General features: G+C 36.8%; 1 protein-coding gene and 1 long non-coding RNA gene across 5 annotated transcripts; both read right to left on the bottom strand.

Moving 5' to 3' along the window:
• Positions 1-897: 897 nt before the first annotated feature.
• Positions 898-7,829, bottom strand: LOC131321051 (uncharacterized). Its single transcript, XR_009198454.1, has 3 exons — positions 7,618-7,829; positions 1,848-1,914; positions 898-1,010 (listed from the first exon to the last, which is right to left on the bottom strand). It is a non-coding gene; the product is annotated as an uncharacterized LOC131321051 (long non-coding RNA).
• Positions 7,830-18,345: 10,516 nt separating this feature from the next.
• LOC131321032 (dammarenediol II synthase-like) lies at positions 18,346-24,656 on the bottom strand. 4 transcript variants are annotated; one of them, XM_058352036.1, is made up of 18 exons: positions 23,439-24,646; positions 23,110-23,298; positions 21,967-22,056; positions 21,674-21,871; positions 21,507-21,591; positions 21,214-21,380; positions 20,935-21,123; positions 20,757-20,885; positions 20,510-20,629; positions 20,275-20,397; positions 20,086-20,184; positions 19,937-19,996; positions 19,712-19,758; positions 19,483-19,626; positions 19,206-19,383; positions 18,966-19,046; positions 18,747-18,830; positions 18,346-18,625 (listed from the first exon to the last, which is right to left on the bottom strand). In XM_058352036.1, the coding sequence occupies exons 1-18, from the start codon at positions 23,646-23,648 to the stop codon at positions 18,512-18,514; spliced, it is 2,307 nt and encodes a 768-aa protein (XP_058208019.1). In that variant the 5' UTR covers positions 23,649-24,646; the 3' UTR covers positions 18,346-18,511. The 4 variants fall into 4 exon arrangements, 3 of the variants coding, with proteins under 3 accessions (XP_058208019.1, XP_058208020.1, XP_058208021.1); XM_058352037.1 differs by having other exon boundaries at positions 20,757-20,870; positions 23,439-24,639; XR_009198451.1 differs by having other exon boundaries at positions 18,487-18,625; positions 18,966-19,062; positions 23,439-24,656.
• Between the last annotated feature and the right edge of the window lie 681 nt (positions 24,657-25,337).

Genomic DNA, 25,337 nt, shown 5'->3' with positions numbered 1-25,337 from the left:
ATATATATAGTATCCCTTTCATTCTAGTGAATTTGTTTAGAATTTTCAAAAAAAAAAAAAAAATCACTTGTTAGATAGAACTGCTTTAGGTATAGCCAAAAAGTGAAAAGAAATTGACAAAATTATAAAACAATTTAAAAAAAGAATGCAAATTAGGAAGCAATCAAAGATATTAAAAAAAAGGTTCTTTGAGAAGAAAACCGAACATAGCTATTTTCTTATTAAAAAAATAGCAATTTGAAAATTGCAAGAAATTTATTGATGAGGCTCGCTTTTTTTTTATTAGCTACGATTTTTTTGTCTTTGTTCAATTTTTTTTTTGTCTTTTGTCAGTTTTGCGTTAATTTTATGTGGATTGTTAGTTCGTCTTGATGAGAGGAACCAATAATTTACAAAATTAACACAAAACTAATGAAAGTTGAAATTAAAAATATTTGAATAAACGAAAAATCATCCAAAAGGGTTATTAACAGTTTATAGTGAAAGCAATGGATAAAGGGGAGGAATAGAAATAAACAAATAAGGCAAATGAGGTGCTGACCATAGAGAGCGTTTAAGTCTTTTTCTCTTCAAGACTAACACCGTTTATGCTCATTTAATTAGATGGGGGAATTTTGATAATTGTTTCAAAAGTAGGGGAGGTCAGTGGCATTTCAGAAAAGGGAGGTCTCTATTTGTGTCAGGAACCTCAGGGGAGGTCAGTGAAATTTACCCCAAAAAGAATCAGATACAAGTTGAAGTTTATAGTTACCTGCATCCGCATTAGAAGATCTGCACAGGGTGGGGCTCGGGTTCGGTCTCTTTTAAAGTTGTCCTTGTACTCCTATCTAGCTTGTTCAACTGCTTCGCGCTCTTCCGGTGTTCCTGCATCAGGCTCGAATTCCCAGATTTGTCTACCAACGTAGTTGTTGGTGCTAAACAAATATGGTCCCTTGCCTTCAGCAATCTTTAGCTTCCACATTTTGTAATAAGTGTTTTCTTAGTAACCACACAGGTGCTTTGCTAGATCTCTGCATTCATAAGCTCACGATTTAGAAATGTACCATGTTTGTATAGGTTCTTCTATTTGATGCATTTGAAAATTGAAATTCCGAAAAAGGTTTTTTTTTTTTTTAAACCTAAAATCTATAAGCCGTAAATAGGAGTAACAATATTTTGGAAAGCTTTTTTCCAGGTTTTTTTTTTGGCTTTTGGCATTTTTTTGGACTTCAGGTTGGTGCTGTGCAGTGAGGTGCACAGCATCGTGCTGCGCACCTCTAAGCCATCGGTCCATCGGTTCGTGCATTCGACGGCTCGGATCTCATCTCGGCAACCAACGATCGAGAGTCGTTCATTGCCAAAATGAGATCCGAACCGTCGGATACACGATCCGACAGCTCGGAAGTGCACAGCATAGTGCTGCGCACACACTACACAGCACCATCCCAATTCATTTTTTTTAGCTTCTTCGTTTTTTGGGGGGCTTGTTTGTGCTTGCAGCTTGGCCTTTGGGCAATGTTTCCGGACAGAATACTACTATTTGGACAAACGCGTTTGTTTTCTTTTGTTATGCAAAACACATTGGGTTAACATTAGGTATTTTCACAGAAATCCTAGCCATTTTTGCAAGCCCAGGCCAGGTAGTAAAAATGCGGTAATAATTGATCAAAGCAGTAGACAAAATAATAATTAGAGAAAAGAATTAGGATTGCCTGTGTATAACGTGCATCTTGATTTTTGGACACGTTATTAAATGATTTTCTAAAATAATTTCTTAAAGAAAGGACATTTTCTTTAAATAACATCAAAAGCTTAATTTAATTACAATACTTTAAAATTAACTGAGAGAAATTAAATAGAGCTACTACAGATACGATTGATTCTTCTAGAGGCTGTCTTCGAGTTGATATGATCCTTCAGTTCTATCTTCTATACCTGGCGTGAAATGCCATGGTAACGTAGTACTGTGAGTGATGACACTTAGTAGATAATCTCAACCCCACTAACCCCTTACTTTATAGTTAAACAGTCATTCAATATAACAGTCAAGAGTACTACAGAAGAACTACACATTATTCTTTTTTTTACTATTCGTTAACTTAAGTGAATTCTGGATTCTTCTCCACAAGACACCATTCCTCTAACATCCACTAATTTTGACTGTCCCATGAAATAACAACGAGGTCCGAAGCGAATACAACTAAATTATGTATTCAATACGGATTTGTCGACAACCATAATAGGATAATAGCTCACCATGACATCTCAAGCATTAGAGGTCGCATCATCTTAATACCGAGATCCAGTTACTGTTTCACAACTCTACACACTGAGTACGTTACCATAATCCTAATCCACACACTCGGTATTGTACCATATTCAAAAATCCTTTACGGTTTTCCAAAATACTATACCCGGAGTCCTTTATCATTTTCTAACTCATCTAAAGGTATTTTAAAGTACTAGCTAGGGTCCTTTACGGGCACCCAACATCGTAAATCAACTTTACTGTTTTATCCTTTACTTATCCACATCTATAACCATCCCATGAGCCTAAGTCAAATATAGCATGTTCACCATAATTCATCAATAAAACTCAACTCATAACATAATACATTCCAATGAGATAACAAGTATATCTGTTAATAGTGTGCGAATACGTAAAACACGTAGTGTATTATGATTGGGCCGACGCCCTTACGTTTATTATATGCACCGTAATTTTATTAAACGAGTAAATTAATAATTTTCTTAACTTTTTAATCTACATGTCTTTGCTATACGGTACAAATCCTATGTTAACATTTTTGATGTTACTCACGTTACTATTTTTATGTCAAACATTTGTTTTTTATAAAATTAATCATGATTTGTATTTACAAAAATATATATTTATTATCACTATAGTTATAATAAACTAGCCAATAATTTTATTAAAGGTATTTGGGTCTTTGATACTCTAAAATATTTTTAATTCTTCTTCATATTTGTTGTATTATAAAATTACTTTAAAAATGTCCTAATAACTTATATAGATTAGAGTTAACATTTTCTTATTATGAACATTATGCTAACATCAATACTAGGCAGCAGTGTGTGATATTAAACATTCTTATCTTTCCACTTTTTAATGTAATAATGAAGTTGTAATAAAAGAAAATCAGTCATGGAGCCAAAACATTACACTAGGTAATTAGGAGGATTAAAGTGTTATTTTAACAAATGTTTTTAAAACCCATTTCGGTTCTTCACAGTCAAAGCCGCGCCACACCTCGGCTGGAAGCGGTTCGCCGTTATTTTCGATTTCCATCACTCCGCAACATTAACCAAAAAAAAAAAAAAATGCAAAAAATTTCACGCATTTTATTATAGCAAAAAAGTTTTAGCATTTTATCATCTCGTTTTCACAAACAAAAAAGTTGTGAACAAAAACTTTATTTACTACAGTAACTCTACTTACAAATCCATCAACAATTTATTTATTACCGGAGACAATTTAACATTTCTTAACAATTTTTTCTCTACCGGAAACACTTAACAACTTCTCAACCACAAACAGGGACAGAGTCAGGAATTTCATCACACAGGGGCGATTGTGCATGCGAGAAAAAAATATAAATACAGATGCATAATCATGTAAATACATTAAAACTCAAAATAACGTAACTACATAAATCAGTTTAACTAATGAGATCGATCTTGATGTATGTGTCTTGTTTTCCTTTATTGTTCATCTTCTTTTTTTTCATTCATCACAACTGGACGAATTCGGTACATGGGCATTTATATTCTTGATTTTACCAGTCAAAAAATAAAGAATTAGTAGAAGTTTAGAGTAACAATTGAGGAAAGACATACCTACAACTTAAATTTCACCATAATTACTTAGGATTTCCAAAATTTCTTCTCCTCCGTCGCTATTTTCTCGAAATTGCCTTTGAAGTCTTCATAATTGGTGATGTTTGTGCCATTGAGATTTTAGGGTAAAAATAAATAAAACTGTAAAACACTAAACCCATCTTGTAACGACCCTGATTTTTTGGTAAATAAAAATTTCGTTAAATATTTAAATTTTATTTTAATTACTTGGATTTGCTACTAAAAATTTCTTTTTAATTTTTATAATCCGTCATAATTAGATTTGAGACTTATAAAATTATATCTTTTACGCCGAGTAATCTAGTCATTTTCTAAAAACAAGTATGCTTATAAAAGCACTTGTATATTTTCCTAACGAGTTAGATAAAATCTTTAAATTATATTTCTTGGCTAGAAATCCTACTTGGCGAGTAAGGTTAGTTTCCAACCGACTTGTTGGACAAACCAAACTACCATTTCTCCTAGTTACACTTCCCGAACCCTAATTGGACCTTTTTGACCGTCTTGGAGCCTTTTGAACCCTCGAACCCTAATTGAACCCTTAGACTTTTAGGGGTAATCATTATACCCCATGACAAGTCATTTCAAACCCTAATTATGACCAATATTCCTTTACCCCTTGGACCATAATTGTTAGGGGAATTTTTATCCCTTGGATATTAGACCTTTGACTTGCCAATAAGCATGCCAAGACAAGTCATACATAGAATTCCATCATTTTGATTCTAAAAGAAGCAAGACTAGCCATGCATGCATGCACACCTATGTTCTAGCCTTAAGCCTAACTATCTTAGGTTTTACTTTCCTAGATGAATATATACATGTACTTATATACCTATATATGTCTATACATAGAACAAAAGAGAGAGAGAGAGAGAGAGAGAGAGAGAGAGAGAGAGAGAGAGAGAGAAAGGCCGAATGGGAGAGGGAGGTGGAGTGTGTGATTGTGTTTTGGACACTTACACAAGCAACCTTAATAACCCTAAGCCTATTTACTACATGCCAACCCATTCTAGTCTTCCAAAGTACAAAGCTAGCCCATGATTATATTCTTTCTTGCAAGCAACCTCCCCATAGACTTGACAAGCCATAAAACCCTTCATGATGGCCTAAGATTTGGCCTAAATTGGAAAAGACAAGTCATGGAAGACATGGCATGATTGAAAGGCATGAAATGACAACTCAATGGAGCAAAATCCATGGGAAAAGGGAGAGGGAGGGGGGCCGGCCATATGGAGGGAGAAGGAGCTCAAGTGTTGGCTATAAATAGCACCCCATGCCTTCCATTCAACTCACACCTTCACTCATTGCCATTTCCATTTTCCAGACAGCTTACTGCCCTTCACAAATCTCCATTTTTCTCCTGCTTAAAGTAGTTTTTAGAACCAACTTCCTTCGGGAAAGTTGTAGAGCACTTCGACACCTTCAAGTTAGACCCAAGAACCACCCCAATCGGTGAAGAAATGACAAAGATATTGGCATCCGAAGTTCAGTAAAAATCTCGGATTTCCATTTCCAGACAGCATACTGTCTCTTCCTTTATCACCATTTTTCTCCTACCTAAAGTAGTTTCTAGGATCAACTTCCTTCACAAAAGTTGTAGAGCACTTCGAGAGCTTCAATTTCGACCCAAGAACGATCATATTCGGCCAAATATTGACCGAGTTACTGCCATCCAAAGTTTGGTTCAAATTTGCGAGTTTCACCGCCGTAGAAAACTTCCAACTAGCTTATTCGGCCCCGACTAGTTTCGGATCAAGGTAGATAAATCTCTACTCATTCTCCCTAGTATAACTTTAGTTATTTTTGTTTATAATAAGGCAAGTTAAAGTATTAGGAATAATTAGCAAGCTCGTTTTACAAAATCTTGAAATGACATTACGATCATGTAGATTTTCTCTACTCACTTCCCTAAGTATAAGTAGAGTCCCTCGTCCACTAACTCAACGTATAGCATAGAACCGTATGTTAAAAAGTATATAAGGTTATCTGTTGTCTGCTAAAGTTATCTGTCATAAGTATATAAGGTTATCTGTTGCCTGAAATGTTAGAATTTCATGAAATACTTGAATGGAGTTTCCTTTAAAAAGATGAAAAGGAAGGGGACTATGTTGAATTAATCAACTTGTTACTCAAAATAAACATATGTTGCTTAGAATTTCTCAAAAGAAAGAAAGAAAGGTTTTCGAAAGATAGAATTTGACACTTGAATAGAAGTATTCGTATTTTGATCTTTAGGATGGTTATGAGCATGATTATTAATATAGAATTGGATGATCTTGCTAGTTTAGTTTCAAGATTACAATGAATGATTTATGTTTGTAAAAAGTCCTACCGCGGAGTCTTTGCATGTAACGAGACACGAGAATCGAGAAAGTAGAAACATGACACCTAGGATGTGATTAATGAAAGGAAATGTTTTTCGAGGAAGGAAATATTTTGAAACTACATAATGACCGATTTTGGGTGGCATTATGTGAGTTGTGTGCGGCAAAAGTAAGATTTGTGAAAAACCCAATGAGAACCCGGAGCGGCGGAATCATTGTGGGGATACTCGGGAACCCGGAGCGGCGGAACCGAGGGTTTAGATTTCGAAAACCCCAAATGGGAACCCGGAGCAGCGGAACCATTGTGGGATACTCGGGAACCCGGAGCGGCGGAACCGAGGGTTTTGGAATTGTGTGCGTTCTCATGGGAACCCGGAGCGGCGGAACCATGGTGAGGTATGGCTTGGTTATCCGCGATACGGAGCCAATGCAATCGTGTGCCAATGGGAACCCGGTGCGGCGGAACCATTGTGAGGATACTCGGGAGACCGAAACGGCAGAACCGAGGTTGGGTGTGTTAAAAACGGATTTTTAAAATGTTGATTTGGTTATGAAAAGTGAAAATGGAGACACGGTCTACGATGAGTCGCGTAGGAGAAACTCAGAAAAATATGGACACCAACGATACTTGAATAGTGAATATGGATGTGCTATCGTTAATCGTTTTTGTTAAACCTGCTTGTACTCTGTTGATTTTATGACCTATTGTTTGTAAGTTAAGGGTTAGTGGGTTTGGATATTCTATTGAGCTTTCGTAAGCTCACGGTGTTACCTTTGGTGACCCTGACATATTATATCGGTGGCGACGCTGGTATAATGTGTCAGACCTTGTAGATTATCAAAATGAACAGTACACCTTGGAGGCTTTTGGAGCTGAGGAGCTGGCTAGGATGGAGGAGCAGGTGGAGTTGTAGATAGGAACCCTAGTTTACCTCTCCTGTTGTTGATTAAGAACACCCTTGTGAGAGTTATGATGTAATAAAGAGTCAGACTCTATTTTGAAGTTTCAATAAAATTGTCCCTTTAACGCACCCAAAATTCGGGGCGTTACACATCTAATGAAAGGTGAAAGTTTATTATTTGAATATTCACAATATTAACCCTATAGTTCTATTTTTTTTTATGTTTTAACCATTAGCCTTTAGTAATTAATGTTAGTATCCTCGTATTTCAAAGTTTACTATTATATTTTTTTTTCAAAATTCTATACAAGGGTGAGCCTATATATTTTCATAGAATTTTTTTTTTTACATAAAATAGTAGTGTTTCTTTCTCTTCTTGCAGGGACGACTGCCAATACTAGCCCCTCCTTGGTTCCATCCCTGAACACAAATAAAAATCTATAAATTTTTTACTACCGGAAACACCCCCTAAAAATCAATACGCAATCACCTAAAATATGTAGGAGAAAGTAGTAAAGCGATTATTCTACCTTGAATCTATCCGAGAAAGTAAAAAATGGTTTTGAAAAAATCGGAGAAGATGGCGGAGCAACAGAACGCCCGAGCTGACTTTGGGTGATTGGAGATTGGTTCGGAGGTGCTCGGGGTCGTGCTAGAGTTGGTGTGTCTCGGATTTGTGTTTGGATGAGTGCGGAACCAAAACCTACTTCGTTTTGTCTCTCTAGACCATCATTGTTGGAGTTCCAAGCTTTCTCTATCTTCTCCTCTCTGAATGCAGTGGTGGTGGTGATGTTTGTGGGTTGTGTTTTTCGGATTGGAGAGAGGGGTGTATTTGTAGTAGCGAGGGAGGAGTGGGGTGCAACATTTGGAGGTGGTGAGAGAGGGTGGCCAGTTGGTGCTGATTTGAGAACTGAAAGGGAGGGGTACAGTAATTTTTTTCGATTTTCAGAAACTATAGTTGAAGACTTTTTTGTACCCGCTCACACATCTGAACTGTCCAATACACTTTTGCACGGCTTGGATTGAAACTCTTTCTCTCATCTCACCCACTTTTTCTCTCATTCTTCTCTCTTCAAATTCGAACCGTCCAAAAATGCAATGGATTGTTCGGATGCACCAAGCGGGCACCACATCGTACTCACCCGACACTGAAATTTTTTATTGATTTAACACACTATTGAAGGAAGTTGATATTCGCGCTCCACTTTTCACTGATGGCGCTCTACTTTGTTCATAAAGTTACTAGTAACCTTACGTTAAAATTGAAGCACCATCAATAAAAAAATATACTGCAAAAATCACTATTGAATCATCAGGCCCATGGTTTTATATTTTCGGAGTAACTGCTCCTACTATGCTAGAGGACTGGTTATGAATGCTTATGCAACCATGGTTCTAGAGCCGCCTCTGTTACCAAAACAAAAACAAATATAGAGAATAACCCTCGTAAGTTGGAGTAATACAAAACATGGGTTTCGATTTTTACTCTCGAATTTGTTGAGGAACTTGGCTTTACCTACTGGTTTCTCTTTTATTTTTTCTTCTGCAACAGATAGAGAGAGAAGAAGATGAAAGAATGGGGCTCAACTCAATGCTTCATATACTGCACAAGATATATTGTGGAGGCTCCTTTCAACTCTACTCTTTGGGAATTTGTTTGTACACTATCGACAGACACACTCCATTGGGAGGCAGGTGCTCTGTGCCCAAAACAATATGGAGATATTTTCCAGGCGTTGGATTTTAAATATAGAAGTAGCAAAACAAAACTACACAATTAATTTAATTAAATGACCAAAAAACACTTTGGCACGAGTAATTTTTGGGTACTGGGTGGGTATTACGTGACCGTACCCGCATGGTGTTCGAGCAACACATCCGGGCCATCTAAAAGAGTGTTAGACGGTCCAGATTGAAACCATCTCTCTCCTCTTACCCCATCACTCTCTCTCCTCTTTCTCTCTCTTTTTTCTCTTCAAATTTGAGCCGTCCAAAACCAAAATAAACTGCCCGGATGCACTACGCGGGCTCCACGTGATGCCCACTCGGCCTAGAGGCACTGGGACCATGTTCGTTTGGGGATTTTAGATTTTGGATTTTCTTACTGTGAACGGTCCCCAATAAATTTTTTCTTAATCAATACTCTTATTTCTCTTTCTATCTCTCTCCACTTATTACCTAAAATTCAAAATCCAAATACCAAAACGAAGGGTCTAGAGTTTTTGGCACAGAAGGGATCGGACCCCGTTGGTGGGGGGAGTGACGGGTGAAGCATAAGGGTCATCATCGGGCCGGGCTGGCCCGCCAAGGCACTACCCAAGCCCGCCCACAGGCAGGGCCGATCGAGCTTCTTTTTTTTTTGCGGGCCGGGGGGGCCGGGCTACCTACTATAAATTGAAGCCCAAGCCCGGCCCATGGGCTAGCCCAATTGACGGGCTAGCGGACCAAAAACCGGGCGGGCTTAAATTTCCTTGGGCAAGGGAAAAAAGAAAGGATTTTGTGGGATTTGGGGCTAATGGGCATGCCCGTGGGCGGGCTTTTGGACGGGTACCACAGGCGGGCTACCGGACAGGCTCACGGACCGGGCCTATGGGCGGGCCGAGTAAAAATTTATAGGCCCGAGCCCGCCCATTACAAACTATGGGCTGGGAAAAGCCCGATGGGCCGGATGGGCTTAGGGCGGGCCATGGGCCTTTGGGCCAAATGATGACCCTTAGTGGAGCAGGGAAAAAGCAGTGTACGGACCACACTGTTGAGTTGTACACAGCTCATCCCACCCTTTTTACTGTTTTGCTTTTTTTTTGAAGATTTATCTCATGTCACCTTCACCTCTCTCTTTTTTGCATAATTGTTACGAAACAGATTTTGGTAATCTATCCAAAATTCTAGGTATCCTATGAAAGTGCTTAAAATCTTAGAATAATCTATGAAAGTACGTAAAAATCACTAAAATTCTATAATAAAAAAATGCATCATAAAACTCCATGAAAGTGCCTAAACATATTTTGACCTTATGACTAAAAAAAACTCAAAAAATTGAAAGACCTCCACTGAAAATAATTTTGCTAGTGTCCTTCTTTTAAATAAAAACTATTTTACTGTCCTTATGACTAATTTTCCCTTCAAGAACAAGATAAGGATTAATATATACATGAAAAAGGATTGCCAAAATTGTTTCTCATTTAGTAGTACTTTGTATATGAATATTTTTATTGGTTTGTACATATAAGGTGCAGTAATTTAATTTTCCCACTCTCTATCTTATCGTCACATTTTTTTCCGGTGTTGATTCAGGTCATAACATTAGCATATTCTGTGTGAAATCATTACATTACTCTTATGCATAAATTCACATGAATAAATATAATTAAAAAATTCGTACAATTCTTATTCTTATTATTATTTTTGAAATGGTCAAGTGATACAAGTTTGAGAACTAAGATGACAAATCTCTAGCAATGAGAGCATCTAAACCAGACGGAATACAATCTGAGTGTCAACAAAGAAAACTCTTATTCAGACTATTAGAGGCAAGCCAATGGGCTGCCTTGTTCTTCTCGCGGCAGCACCAAGAGAAAGACCAGCTCCTCGTAGACACCCAAACCTTGATGTCTTCTATCCATAACCCTTATCTCTCACGAACAAACGGAATTAAGTCCATTAAAGCAGTTAATTATCACTTGGCAATTTGTTTCAAAAATGGCATTATCAATAGCCCATCCCATATCCACCGCAACCCCATACGCGATTCTCAACGCCCAAGCTTCAATTAAAATGACAGAAGAGACCCTTACAGCTTTACCAACCCTTCACAACCGAGCTACTCCACCACTATCCCTGGCAATAACGCCGAAAGCAGCTAAGCTGCTAGAGGAGGAAAATGCTCCATCACAATTAAACTTTATAAACCCAAAAAACAAGCATGCAGATAATCAACATTTGCCGAATTGACCTTAATTATTGTAGTTTCTGGAGATTAGGCCGGCCACACTCCATTAAAAACAAAATTCTTTAGTTTGTTAATTTAAAAAATTGGTGCGAGGTCCACTATAGCACGTTTGTAACTTACTAAGTCCACTTCTAAATTTCATAACCCATCTAGTCCACTAATATAGTTATATAACCTAATAACTCCAATTTACTTAAAAAGAGATATTTTTCAAGACCAAAAAACCCTCCTATATAACATATAGAGAGAGAAACCCTAGATCACAAAACAGATGTGAGCCTCCCCTCTCCCCCTCTCTCTCTCCTCCCCTCCCTTGGTGAATGGTGAACTGTCTGCCTGGGAAAAGAATAAGGGCGAGCCTTCTTTTGTAACACTCAATTCCTTATCCATTATCCACGCCATTCCCAAATTGGGTTCTCGTTTCTCTCTTTCAATCCCTTTGGTTCATATATTCATATACACAACACGTAAAAGACATCTCTTGATCCTAAAGAATGGCGACTGCGGTTGGGTTTGTTAGCGGCGGTGCTTATGGGTCCTCTTGGATTCGATCGAAGAACAAAGCGGTGAGGGGTAGTGACATGGTTTGCCGGGTTTCTTGCGTTTCTTCTTCTACCACGACGAGAAACCCGTACAAGACCCTCATGGTTAAGCCAGGGGCTTCGAAATCTGAGGTCAAGAAGGCTTTCAGATTGCTTGCTCTTAGGGTATTTTCTCTTTCTTTTGTTGTTCCTTATTGGAGGATTATTATTTTTTATTGGTAATGCCTACACCAGTTTGCGAACCTCGGACTAATCTCTACAGTCTTCCCACCATCGTTTCACATGCTTACGCGTGGGATGATGTGACCCTAACAATTATTTGCAAGAGGAATTGAACTTGAGACACTAGGATGGGGCAAACCCTGAATCCCAAGCCAAGCCACTCGGCCAACCCCTTGGGGTTAGATTATTTTCATTTGTTTGTTGTAGTTTTTATTTTTATTTTTATCTTGTGTTAAGATTAGATTTTTTTCTTTTTTGTATTTTCGTGTTTGGTAATTGAGATTGTAGGTAAGTTAAGAATTGGATGATTATGTTAGGCGAATCCAATCCCCTCAAATTTTGTAAAAAGCTTAACTAGTTAACTTCATATGGAGCACAATTTCGATTTGAGTCAAATTAATTCAGGTCTGCTTCAATGGTTGGTTTGTCTATCATATTAAGAAGGTTAATCTGGTCTTTTATTTGTTTTATTGGAGAGAAATCTGGAGTTGTAAAAATAAAAAATATAGTATTATAAGAAGGTTGATCCGGTCTTTTGTTTGTCCCGTGTCTGGTTATCATCAGATTTTGTGGTTTTTGAATAAATACATAAGGTTATATGTGTGCTTTTCCTAGGGTTAGAAATCTAAAGTTTTTTTAATAAATATATAAGGTTATATTTGTGCTTTTCATCAATCACTTATTGATTTGGTCCGCGCAGCGGTCTCTCCGACTTGCTTCTCATATATTTTAAGTTTTTTGAATAAATATATAAGGTTATATGTGTGTTTTTTCTAGGGCTAGACATATAAGGTTGTAACAGGTTGTGTTTTTTGAAAAAATATATAAGGTTATGTGTGTTTTTCGTGGCACACAAAATATATTTTTGTGTGTTTTTGTTGTTATTTAATGTCATTTTTTTAAAACATTCTTAGGTAGAGAGAGATATAATAATATATAACGTTATATTGTTATATATAACATTTTAGATTAGAAATATTCTATGCTATTTAATAAAGAGAACATATAAAGTTATATATGACATTTTGTACCGCGTAACGTTATATATGAGCTTCTGTCATATATAACGGTATATACTCCGTTGTCGATCACTCATTGAATTGGTCCATGTAGCGGCCTCTCCGACTTATAGGTGAAAATATGTGATTTGAAGCTCGGTTAGCGATGTGGTTTGGTTATAGATGACATTCTTTACTGAGACATAAATGTTATATGTGACAATTTGCCTTTGGTACCTAATTTTGTCCTGTAAAACTTCAAAACAAAAGAACTAATAACATTATATATTCTTTTATTGAATTGGTCCGCGCAGTGGCCTCTCAAAAATACATATGGATATATCCATATATGATTATATATGGTTATATGAAAATATTTGTGACCATATGTACATATATATATATATATATAACGTTATATATATGAGCTTGTATTGACATAAAAAAAATATTTCAATTCGCATAGAGAACATATAACGTTGTAGATGAGATTTTGTCCTGTAAAACTCAAAAAAAAAAAGAGAAACTAATAACGTTATATATTCTTTTATTGAATAGGTCAGCCCAGCGGCCTCTCAAAAGCACATATAGATATATCCATATATTATCAGAAGCAAGTCGAAGAGGCCGCTGCGCGGACCAATTCAATAAGTGATGGACAACGAAGCATATAACGTTATATGTGAACTTCTGTCATGTGTAATATGTGATTTTCGTAGGGTTAGACATATAATATTATATCTCATTTTTTGAGATATATTAATGTTGTTTATGTTATTTTGAATATGTATATATGTAGATATAGAAGTTATGAGAATGCTATTCGGAGACAGAAAATCATAAATTTTGAAGGATTCGATGAAGGTTTTGATGAAGAAACGGTGAAAAAATGAAGCTCGACCCCCTGTGGCCTCATCAACATTCAACTTGGGATTCAAAGCAAGATTGAAAACAAGAATAATGGTGGCATGATATGTAAACATATAATGTTATTTTTTGAGATATGTAATATTGTTGGAAAGATATGATATTGCTTTGAGAACATATAATTTTATATGCCATGTTTTGTGAGACTTAGAGCTACAGAAGCTCAAATATAATGTTATATATTCTATTTTTTTGTGAGATTTAGAACTACAGAAGCTCACATATAATGTTATATTTTTGTTATATTTTTTTTGTGAGATTCAAAGTTGCAGAAACTCAAATATAATGTTATATGTTCTATTTTTTTTTCCGATATTTAGATATTTAAAAACTCACATATAATGTTATATGTTTTGTATGGACCAGCATATAACGTTAAAGACTAAAAATAAGAAAAACCAAAAAAAAAATGTTGCATGTCAGAAATTTTTTGCCACACATATAATGTTATATGTTAGGAAATTTTTATCACTCATATAACGTTAAAAAATCAATACAAGAAAAATAGGAAAAAACAAAAAGAGAAATTTGTCACATATATAACGTTAAATGTTAAGTGTAGCAGGTTCAATAAAAAAATCGAGAAAAATAAAAAAATAGGATTTTTATTACACATATAACGTTATATGTGGCGTGATGGCAGTGGCGAAGGTGGCGGTGGCCGCGGTGGTGGCAGCGGCGACAGTGGTGGCGGCTGCTTGATTGCAACAAAAACGAAAAAAATGGAAAAAATATATTTTCGTGTTAGCCAAACAAGGCCCTTGTTTCTTAGGTGAGGTATTTTTATCATTAAAATTATTAGTGGACTTAGTGGATTATGAAACTTAGAAGTGGACTAGATGTGTAACCCCCCAAGCAGACCACTGGCCCAATACCCTAATTTTGATCCACAAGCCACACCACATGGCCCAAAAGCTTAAGCACAAGGTACTAGTAGTAGCCCACAAGGTTTGTTATATGCCCAAGATCATCCATGTAGACTTTCGATGTGGGACAGGGTGTTACAATCTCCCCAACTTTATAGCCTCGTGCCCTCGCGAGGGGTTGAGCACTATAATCACCATTATAAATCAAACCAACAACCAAATCAAACCAAACTCCAAGGGCTCACACGGTCGTGTACATGGATGGCTTTGATACCACCTATAACGCCCCAAGCAGACCACTGGCCTAGTACCCTGATTTTGATCCATAAGCCACACCACATGGCCCAAAAGCTTAAGCACAAGGTACTAGTAGTAGCCCACAAGGTTTGTTATATGCCCAAGATCATCCATGTAGACTTTCGATGTGGGACAGGGTGTTACAATCTCCCCAACTTTATAGCCTCGCGCCCTCGCGAGGGGTTGAGCACTATAATCACCATTATAAATCAAACCAACAACCAAATCAAACCAAACTCCAAGGGCTCACACGATCGTGTACATGGATGGCTTTGATACCACCTGTAACGCCCCAAGCAGACCACTGGCCCAGTACCCTGATTTTGATCCACAAGCCACACCACATGACCCAAAAGCTTAAGCACAAGGTACTAGTAGTAGCCTACAAGGTTTGTTATATGCCCAAGATCATCCACGTAGACTTCCGATGTGGGACAGGGTGTTACAAGATGGATTTAGAAAGTGCTATAGTGAACTTATGAAAAATTCTCACTTGTTAATTTGGTCCTCAGATTTGGGAAGATTTGTGGGTGCATAAGAAATTAATTCTTTGTCCAGTATTCAAAGGAAAGAGTTGTCACTTGGCGCTAAAAGAATTCCCAGATTGGCCCTTTAAGCAATTGTACTTAATTAACCCCCATCTCAAAAAAGTACACACTTCCCAGATTAGTGCAAATTAAATAGTAGTTCAAGGATTGATTTTGAAAAACCACAGTTGAAGACTTCATTATGCGAAGATCACTGGGTCTGATGGTAGTCTTTTTTTTTCAAATCATCAGCAGGTTAGTATTATTAGATGCTAGAGAGGAAGAAGGGAGGAGAGCTCCAACCCAGTCCAAATGCGTGGAAGTACAAAGAAAGCAACAATCGCACTTCACTTACCACTCCAATTTGATAGTAAGTGAGCTATTAGATATATATATATATATATATATATATATATATATATATATATATATATATATATATATATATATATATATTATCACTCTAGCTTGTCTTGGTCATATAATTCACACAATTACCCCTGAAATAGTTGTGCAAGGCATTTTTTTATTTTTTTTGAAATGAACTCTACGAATTGCCCGTTTCGCTAACGTTCTTATTTTTTGTTTTACAAGACAAGTCATTATTAATTCACCCTTTAAGGCAACATAACAACATTCCTTTGGAAACCAAAAGGCAGAATCGATTCGAAGGAGAAATGAGAGATATTTTGTTCCACCCCATAAAAATTGCATTGATTCTTTTCTTTCAAAGAATTTCCATGATACATCCGAATAATCATTTCTAGGGTTAATCTATTCTGAATTCATTGTTTTAAATATCTGTATATGTATGGTTTGGTTCTTTGATTTGGTAATAAAGACAAAATAACTAATAGAAAAGAATAACTCTCCTAATATATTACTTTTAATTCAAAAAATAAATTTTTTTCTTAACGGAATGGGGCTAAGGCATCCCAGCCAGGTTGTAATAGTATTTTGGAAGAGAATGTAGAAGTCCTACTCTGAAACATAGCCATGACATAGTAGGCTACTCAATCCTTTGGGTTGACATGGTGGTTAAGACATGAGACTCAGGGATTCACTTGTTTTTAAGATTTTAAATTCGAATTCTCTCACATGATATCAACTTTTAAGGGACCAGTCCATACGGAATCACCCAGACGACAGGGTAGAGTAAGCTCCAACACGCAAAAACCACCACCACATATGAGGATCTTCAATATACGAGTCTATATACTTGTGGACATGAGTTCTAAAAAAGCGGTCTTCACCAATCATTGATTTGAAGTGGATCAAAAGTCACAACAACTTTGGTTGTGTTTTTTCGTTGGTTTTTGAAAAGAAAGTTTTGTTCTGTTCTGTTTCTTGAGCTTGTTGACTTGAAGTATTTTTGGTGCTTCTTTCAGACACATGTTCACTGTAAACGGGCGCTTCCTTTATGAACAAATGTGTCCCTTCCTCTTTGGTGACTATACCGAATAATCATTGGTTGGTCTATAAATATCATGTCTCATTCAATCTTAGGCTTCGTTTGTTTCGATGTAAAATGTTTTACATGTAAAATGTTTTTTCAAAAAACAAACTTCGAACTTTTATTTTTCAGTATTTGGTTGGCAGTTGAAAAATATTTTCAAAAATCGACAAAATATTGTAGGGCTTAAACGGTGGAGAGATCTGAGAATATTGGAATTGAACGTGAATCAGGACGGACGGTCGAGGAAACTGAGTAGTGAAATTGCAGTAGAAGGCAGCGGGTTCTTTTCGAAAAATAACTTACGGAAGATTTAAGGATAAGTCATTTTCATCCAATTAATGGAAAATGTTTTACATGTTAAATATTTTCATCATTTTTTACACAACCAATCACCGAAAAATAGGTAAAACATTTTATCGGAAAATATTTTACGTCCAAACAAACGAAGCCTTAATCAATTCAAAAAGGTTGATTTTTCAATACTTTTGTTGAGTCGGAGATTTATTATCTAAGAGAGTCCTACAACACACAAGTTTGGTGACACACCCTTCAAATGTAGTGCTATTTTTGATGAGGTAGATGTCCATGTAACAATAAACACCATAGCAGGGATGAATCTGTCTTTAAGTACAGAGTGCAACACTTGCCTTGAATATTATTTTAATTCCATCGATTTTCATTTTTTTTTATCGACAATAGTTTTATTAAGGAAAACTTGATAAATGATACATCAAGTTGGGGGGAGAGGGGAGGAAAATCCAACCAAAGGTTTGATGGGAAAAAAAAAAACACATGTTGGGACAAAATCCAAAAACACCTAAGGGCCAAAGCCCAAAACACCTAAAAAAGCAAAGCCCGGATTGCACCTTGCCGTTAAGCCAACCAGTTACACCAAGAGTGGTAACCGGCGGGCAACAAACAGAGAGGACGACAAAGAGGACGAAGGTGAGAAGAAAGCAGTAGAAAGGCTAGGGAAAGGGGAAGAGAAGAAAAAAGAGGATGGGGAGAGAAGAGAGGAAGGGGGAAGGAGGAGACGGATCGTACTAGTAAGACGGTTCGTGCTAGGCAGCGATATCCCATGCTATTCGGTGATTCATAAGTATATTTAGGCGATATTGTGTGGACCCGCGAATCCTAACGATATTCGGATTGATTCGAGTAATTAACCTTTGTCATCGCATAAATATTGTTACAACGGGTCAAGTGGATTCGAAATCCTTGATCTTTTCTCTCATAAACTCTCTCTACTTTTTAATTGCTTTATGATAATTTAGTTTTCAAAATTTTAGAAATCAAACAATCAAATCTCTTTCCAAATTAATTTAGAAATCAATGGAAGCAATCGCAACTTAGCCTTCGTAATCCCTGAGAACAATACTCAGAGTACCTACCGCTATCTTTTAGGTAGTAGTAATTGTTCTGTTTTATTAATTATTTTTGATACAAAAATAAAGCAATCATGCTGCAATGAGTGTTAGTAAGGTACCCCATGCATTATTGTTCATCAATAGTATCTTCTTGTCAACATAAAAGAGGAAATAATAATTCTCTCTTTTGATGGCTTGTTGTTGTTACATAGTAAAAGATGAACTGTGCTTTCATTCGTGGAACCTCGGTCTTCGAGCCTGAGTTTATACTTTCTAGGAAGATGGCCAAACACATTTCCGATATTCTCCGAGCGCCCACGTTGGGAATATGTTCCTGTATTGTGCATAATGTAACATGCAGTTCTTCATGACACAACCGGTAGTTTCCTGTTTTATGGTGAACAAAAACAAACAAACAAAGAGAATAGAAGATGAGATAAGAATTTTTGTAGTACAACACAAACTTAATTTGGTATTGTTTCACAAACTATCTTGACATGAAAATTACCTGCTGAGGGAAATCACCATCGACCATTTGTGCGTTTATTAAAATCCTTGCTGCTTTATGCAGCGGTGTCGTATCTCTTTGAGCCTGGAAATATATATATGATGACATTAATAAAGAAGACACAAATTAAATACTTGCAGTACTCCATTCTATAACTTATTTTCTTATGAAATGTGAATAAGTTAGCAATTTAACACTTCGGATGTTAAGATCACTAACTTGTCCGCCATAAAGAAGTCCCAGCATAGCCCATGATGTTTGTACCAGATTCGTTCGATTCCCTTCCAACGGTTGATACTTCTGTATCACATAAACGCTAAACATGAGCAAGAAAATTTTATCAAGAATCGTGCACCATATCATTGGTCGCCCAACCCCCTTCTTCGTTAAGCTAGCAATTTCAATTTTTTAGTCCAAGGATATCATCAGATCCATAATTAACCTAGGTGTTGGAGTTACCATAGATGGGCATGATTCAAGGCTTTCACCCCAACCCCCTTCTTCGTTTTGTGTTGAAAGCAAAAATCCAACAGCTCTACGGACTGCTTCACTATTGTTGTATGTCTTTTCAACCGAAGCAAACCCCCCAAGAGCAAAAAATGTGCCGTAGATGAAACAAATTCCCCAGTATCCATACCTGCCAACAGGGTTGTACACATTTGAGTCGTTTTCCTATTTGTTCCCAAAGTACCTCGATTTGCACAAATGAGTCCAAAAGAAAGCAGTTGAAACTCACCAAGAACCATCAGGCCATTGTATCTCTTCTAGAAAACGAATTGCTTTCGCCACTGAGGTTTCTATTTCTTTCTCTCTATGGCCTGGGTGCAAGCGTTTGAATGTCACAAGAGCTTGGATTATCGAAGCAGTGCACTCAACATGCCTAAGAAGGATCATATTGTTAGTTATATGGACCAGCCATTGTTTATAAACTATATGACGAAGATAATAAAGGTTTAAGTTCTTACTCTTTCTCGACCACAATGTCAGCAAATATTTCCGAAGGATTCAAATCCTGAGAAGTTTAAAAAGTTGTAAAAAGGATTTGACAAACCATCGCATTGTTTCATCGGTGTGTCACTATTTAAAAGTGAACAAAGAAAGAAAAGACATGGCTTGTTTTAGAACTTCTTTAATAAGAGTGTAAAAGGAGGCTTGTGCGACAATAACTCTTTGTAGAACCAAAAAATTACCTGTAAATATGGTTGTGGAATTGGGGGCTCCCATACTGCAAACCCACCACTTTCAGGGCTCTAAGTGGAGAGAGAAGTTAGATAATTCAGTTAGTTAAGTTGTGAAGTAAGTTTATAAATAGCAATGAATAATATGATCTATGTAGTACCTGTAAGTAAAGCAACCCATTCACAGCATCGTGCAATCGCTCGACATCAGCTTTTTCTCCAGCAATTTCAGAAGGCATTTGAGAAAGTAAGAGTAGACACTGCATGCAAAAGAAAAAAATTTGGTTACGGCGAACAATTAATTTCTTAATTGCTCCAAATATGTGCTGATGAATACAGATGTAGATTACCTTAAACGATTCTGCTGTGCAATCCGAAACCCCCCAACCATGGTCTTGATCCGAGAAAGTCCACGATCCTTTAGTAAAGTGCCTATACATACTCTTGAAATCCCCAGCTGGATTTTCTTTGACCTTCAATTTAACAGTATAAACAGCTAAATGAAATTTCACTAAACTTAACCATACTTATGTAATTGTGTTTGTGTATGTACACAGACAAGCATATCAAATGGTAGAAAAGAACCTGTGATTCTTTGATGTAAAAATGTGCTTTCTTTAGTGAATCGCCATATTCATCTACCATATTGCTGGCAATAATTGCTTGAGTTGCTAAAGCACAATCCCATAGCTGACTACCAAAACTCTGCAATGAAACAACCGGATTAATTGACAATTGAGCCTGAATGGAACATCGAGCTTACATTATAAGCGACAATCTCTAAATGAAGAATGACGAAACCAGAATTGAGATTGTCATAAAAAAAACTAACCTGCATTTTCATTCCATCTTCGGCAAGCCACAAGTAATCCGGAACTCTAGCTAGATGGTACTTGAACTCATCACCATTTGGGTCCTCTGCCCAGCAACACATCATGTGCAAACTCTGCAACAGAAACAACTTCAATATGATTTACAATCAAGTTCTCTAGTTTAGGCGACTTAATTACCTTTTCTACACATCCTATGGCAATGTATCTGCTGCTCTCTGCTCCATAACGCATGTACTTAATCGCTTTTTGCATGGCTCTCTCTCTAATCTTGTTGAAGGGCCAACGGGTTATAATTGGCTCACTCAAGTAATGAAGACCATCCCAAAGTAAGTCTTGTACAAAGGTATGACGGTAGTAGAGATCCTCCTGCAGTAGCGATAAACATATCGGAATTGTAATTTCCTAACTTATACATGAATCGTAAGACAGAAATGATCATCAATAGATTTTACCAACCTTACAACAGTCATGTCGCGCTTTGTTCCAGCAGATTTCCTCATATGGCTTGGTGTGAATTTCTTGTCTCAATGCCTTGACTAGATCAGTGATCGGCCCATGGTATTTCTTCGCATACAAATACGACATGGGCATGTAAGCCGTGCGACAATAGCACCACATTTTCGCTAATTAAAGAAATAGATGTTGATCAGACCAGGCTACATAATAGTACAAAGACACACTATAGAAAATCGTAACTCTCATGAATTTGATTCTCTCAACATAGAGTAAGTAAACCAACTTTTCACTACCTGGATGATAAGGGAAAAATGAAGGAAAAAGCCAGAACTCTGGAGGCAAAGGATTGCTGCCTGCCCATTCATACACACCTAGCACCTGAAAAGGAGAGATTCAAAACAATCCATCAATTTTATTTCCACAAATTTTCCTTGAAGTTTGAAAGAAAGTTGCATCATACCGAAAGATAGACCTTTCCCCAAGAAGGAATTCCAGTTGCACCACCATTGTCAAGAATCCACTCCCGGCCTTTGGTCATTGCCCCATTTTCTCCATCATCGGGCCCTTCTCCTAGCAATCGCAAGGCAACATAGCTAAGTGCCGAACCGATCATGGTGCTGTGGCCTTCCATATAGAATCCCCATCCCCCATCATCGTTCTACATAGCAAACATTGCGCCAATAGCTTAGATACACATTGGACTAGTTTGGATTTTCTATGCCAAAGATTCATGGGAATTGGATTAGAACTTACCTGATGAAGATAAAAATAGCGAATCAACTCCTTTTTGTGTTCTGCTGTTAGAATTGTATTGATTGCTCCACTAATGTATAGGATGATTATCTGCAAAAAAATTGTAACACTCGTAATTGGTTCAATAGGAACACTCAGATGGCTTGAAATCAAAGGAGAAAAAACTATCTGATTAGTATACTCAACTAAGGATATTTAGTTACCAATGCAGAGTATCCAGGGCCAGCTTGCACGCACCTTGGACTAATTCCTACAGCCCCTCTCACAGCTATTTCACATGCTTACGCTAGGGGGGTGAGGTGGTGTTTTTTTACTGGAAATGGTATCAATCAATAATGGGAGAAAAGACTAGTTCTCCCTAAATTTTTTATCCGAAGTTTTTTTCAGTATTTTTTACCTTTCGTCTTAATTTTTGGAATTAATCATTTATCTTGACGAGAGAAATCAGAAAAGTATAAAAATGTAGACCGTAGTTGAAATTTTTTTTATATAAAAATGACACTAAAAACAAAAATACCAGCCGTTTGATATTTTTTTCGTCCTCAGTAATTCATAATTTTTTTACCTTTTAAACTACTCTCGTTGAGACGAATGAATAACCCAAAATATAAAGTAAATCTAACAAAAATTCAAGAAAAACGCGCAAAAATACCAAAAGAAGAATGGAGAGTGGATGTGAATTGCCAAATGGCCACATGATTTCACTTCCCATCGGACAAAAACACACATAACATAAAAGTTAAAACCCATCACTACGTAGCAATTTTTTGGACCTCCGGTACTGCTATACCTGTGCTACCCAAAATGCCCACCCGTATCACCCGGTGCCCACTGCGTATTGCTTTGTATCTAATCTTTTGCCCACTAAACGACCGCTTTAGATGCTCCGGCGCCAAAAAATAATTTAAAAAAATTACGACCACCTAAATCCGATTAACTACGTATCATTTGATACTCCCGCTACTACTACACCGCTACCACCATGCAGTCCACTGCCACTTTTGCTCCTTAGTCAATGTACAACTGTTGCATATTATATGCTTGCTACCACTATGCAGTCCGCTACGATTGTTGATGTACTTACATATGTGTGTGTGTGGGCGTGCACGCGCGCGTGGAGAGAGAGAGGGGGGGGGGGCTTACTAGGGGAGGTGTGAAAAACATGGGACCAGCATTTTCAGCTGGCCAGTGGCCATCACTTGACTGGATTGCACGATTTAATCGAATAGCTTTCCTCAAAGCAGTTGTCACGGCTTCATACTTCACTTCTTCTGTCTCCCCCAATCTCACTGGTGCAATACTCAAATCGATATTCTTGTTTTCCTTTTTCAGCTGTAAACAAAATTGCACTACTTTTTATGGTCGATTAGGCCAAAAAGCTATTTTTTCTGTCTCTTTTTTACGGGGACAAACAAACACAACTTATATTGACAAAAAAAAAAAATCAGATACAAGTTGGAGTTTGTAGTTACCTGGATCCGCATTAGAAGATCAGCACAAGGTGGGGCTCGGGTTCGGTCTTTTTTAGAGTTGTCCTTGTACTCCTGTCGAGCTTGTTCAACTGCTTCGCCTTCTTCTGGCGTCCCTGCATTAGGGTCGAATTCCCAAATTTGTCTACCAACATAGTTGTTGGTGCTAAACAAATATGGTCCCTTGCCTTCAGCAATCTTTAGCTTCCACATTTTCTAACAAGTGTTTTCTTAGTAACTACACAGATGCTTTGCTATATCTCTGCATTCATAAGCTCACACTTTAGAAATACACCATTTTTGTATAGGTTCTTCTATTTGATGCATTCGAAAATTGAAATTCCGAAAAAGTTTTTTTTTTATTTTAAAAACCTAAAATCTATAAGCCATAAATAGGAGTAACAATATTTTGGAAAGCTTTTTTCCAGGTTATTTTTCGGCTTTCGACATTTTTTTGTAGCTTCTTTGTTTTTTGGGGGGCTTGTTTGTGCTTGCAGCTTGGCCTTTGGGCGATGTTTTCGGACATAATACTATTTGGACAAATGCGTTTGTTTTTTCACAGAAATGCTAGCCATTTTTGCAAGCCCAGAGAAGGTAGTAAAAATGCGGTTATAATTGACCAAAGCAGTAGACAAAGTACTAATTAGAGAAAAGAATTAGGATTGCCTGTGTATAACATCCTGATTTTCGGATACGTAGTTATTAAAAGATTTTCCAAAATAATTTCTTAAATAAAGGACATTTTCTTTAAATAACAACAGAAGCTTAATTTAATTACAATACTTTGAAATTAACTGAGAGAAATTAAATAGAGCTACTACTGATACATTTGATTCTTTTGGAGGCTGTCTTCAAGTTGATATGATCCTTCAGCTCCGTCTTCTATACCTGGTGTGAAATGCCATGGTAACGTAGTAACGTGAGTGACGACACTCAGTAGATAATCTTAACCCTAGTAACCCCTTACTTTATAGTTAAACAGTCATTCAATATAAAAGTACTGCAGAAGAATTACACATCATTCTTTTTTAACTATTCGTTAACTCAAGTGAATTCTGGATTCTTCTCCACAAGATACCCTTCCTCTAACATCCACTAAAATTTTGACCGTCCCATGAAATAACTCATCTCTTATTTGTCCTGCAACGAGGTTCGAAGTGAATACAACTAAATTATGTATTGACTAATACGGATTCGTCCACAACCATTATAGGAGAATAGCTCATCATGACATCTCAAGCATTAGAGGTCACATCATCTTCATACCGAGATCCCTTTTACCGTCTCCCAACTCTATACACTGGGTGCTTTACCATACTCCTAATCCACACATTGGGTATTGTACCATATTCAGGGATCCTTTACGGTTTTCCAAAATACTATACTTGGAGACTTTTACCGTTCTCCAACTCATCTAAAGGTATTTTAAAGTACTAGGGTCCTTTACGGGCACCCAACATCGTAAATCAATTTTACTATTTTATCATTTACTTATCCATGTCTATGTGTTCATTACTCGAAACCATCCCATGACCCTAAGTCGAATCTAGCATGTTCATCATAATTCATCAATAAAACTCAACTCATAACATAATTCATTTCAATGAGATAACAAGTATATCAATTAAAAGTGTGCGAGTATGTGAAACACGTAGTGTATTATGATTGGGCCGACACCCTTACGTTTATTATATGCACGGTAATTTTCTTAAACAAGTAAATTAATAATTTTTTTAAATTATTAATCTACATGTCCTTACTATAGGGTACAAATCCTTTGTTAACATTTTCGATATTACTCACGTTACTATTTTTATGTCAAACATTTGTTTTCTATAAAAATTAATCATGATCTATATTTACAAAAAAAGGTATGTATTATCACTATATATAGTTATAAAA

The sequence above is a fragment of the Rhododendron vialii genome, chromosome 3a (assembly GCF_030253575.1).
Source record: "Rhododendron vialii isolate Sample 1 chromosome 3a, ASM3025357v1".
Taxonomy (NCBI): domain Eukaryota; kingdom Viridiplantae; phylum Streptophyta; class Magnoliopsida; order Ericales; family Ericaceae; genus Rhododendron; species Rhododendron vialii.
This window is presented reverse-complemented; position numbering and strand designations above follow the sequence as displayed.

What these genes read in the sequence shown, in the direction of transcription:
- LOC131321032 (XM_058352036.1), bottom strand. Translation starts at nt 23,648, where the DNA reads ATGTGGAAGCTAAAGATTGCTGAAGGCAAGGGACCATATTTGTTTAGC. An exon ending in ATTTTTCCCTTATCATCCAG is followed by an intron (nt 21,381 to 21,506) that starts GTAGTGAAAAGT and finishes TTCTTTAATTAG; the next exon opens with CGAAAATGTGGTGCTATTGT. An exon ending in CCATAGGATGTGTAGAAAAG is followed by an intron (nt 20,886 to 20,934) that starts GTAATTAAGTCG and finishes ATCATATTGAAG; the next exon opens with TTGTTTCTGTTGCAGAGTTT.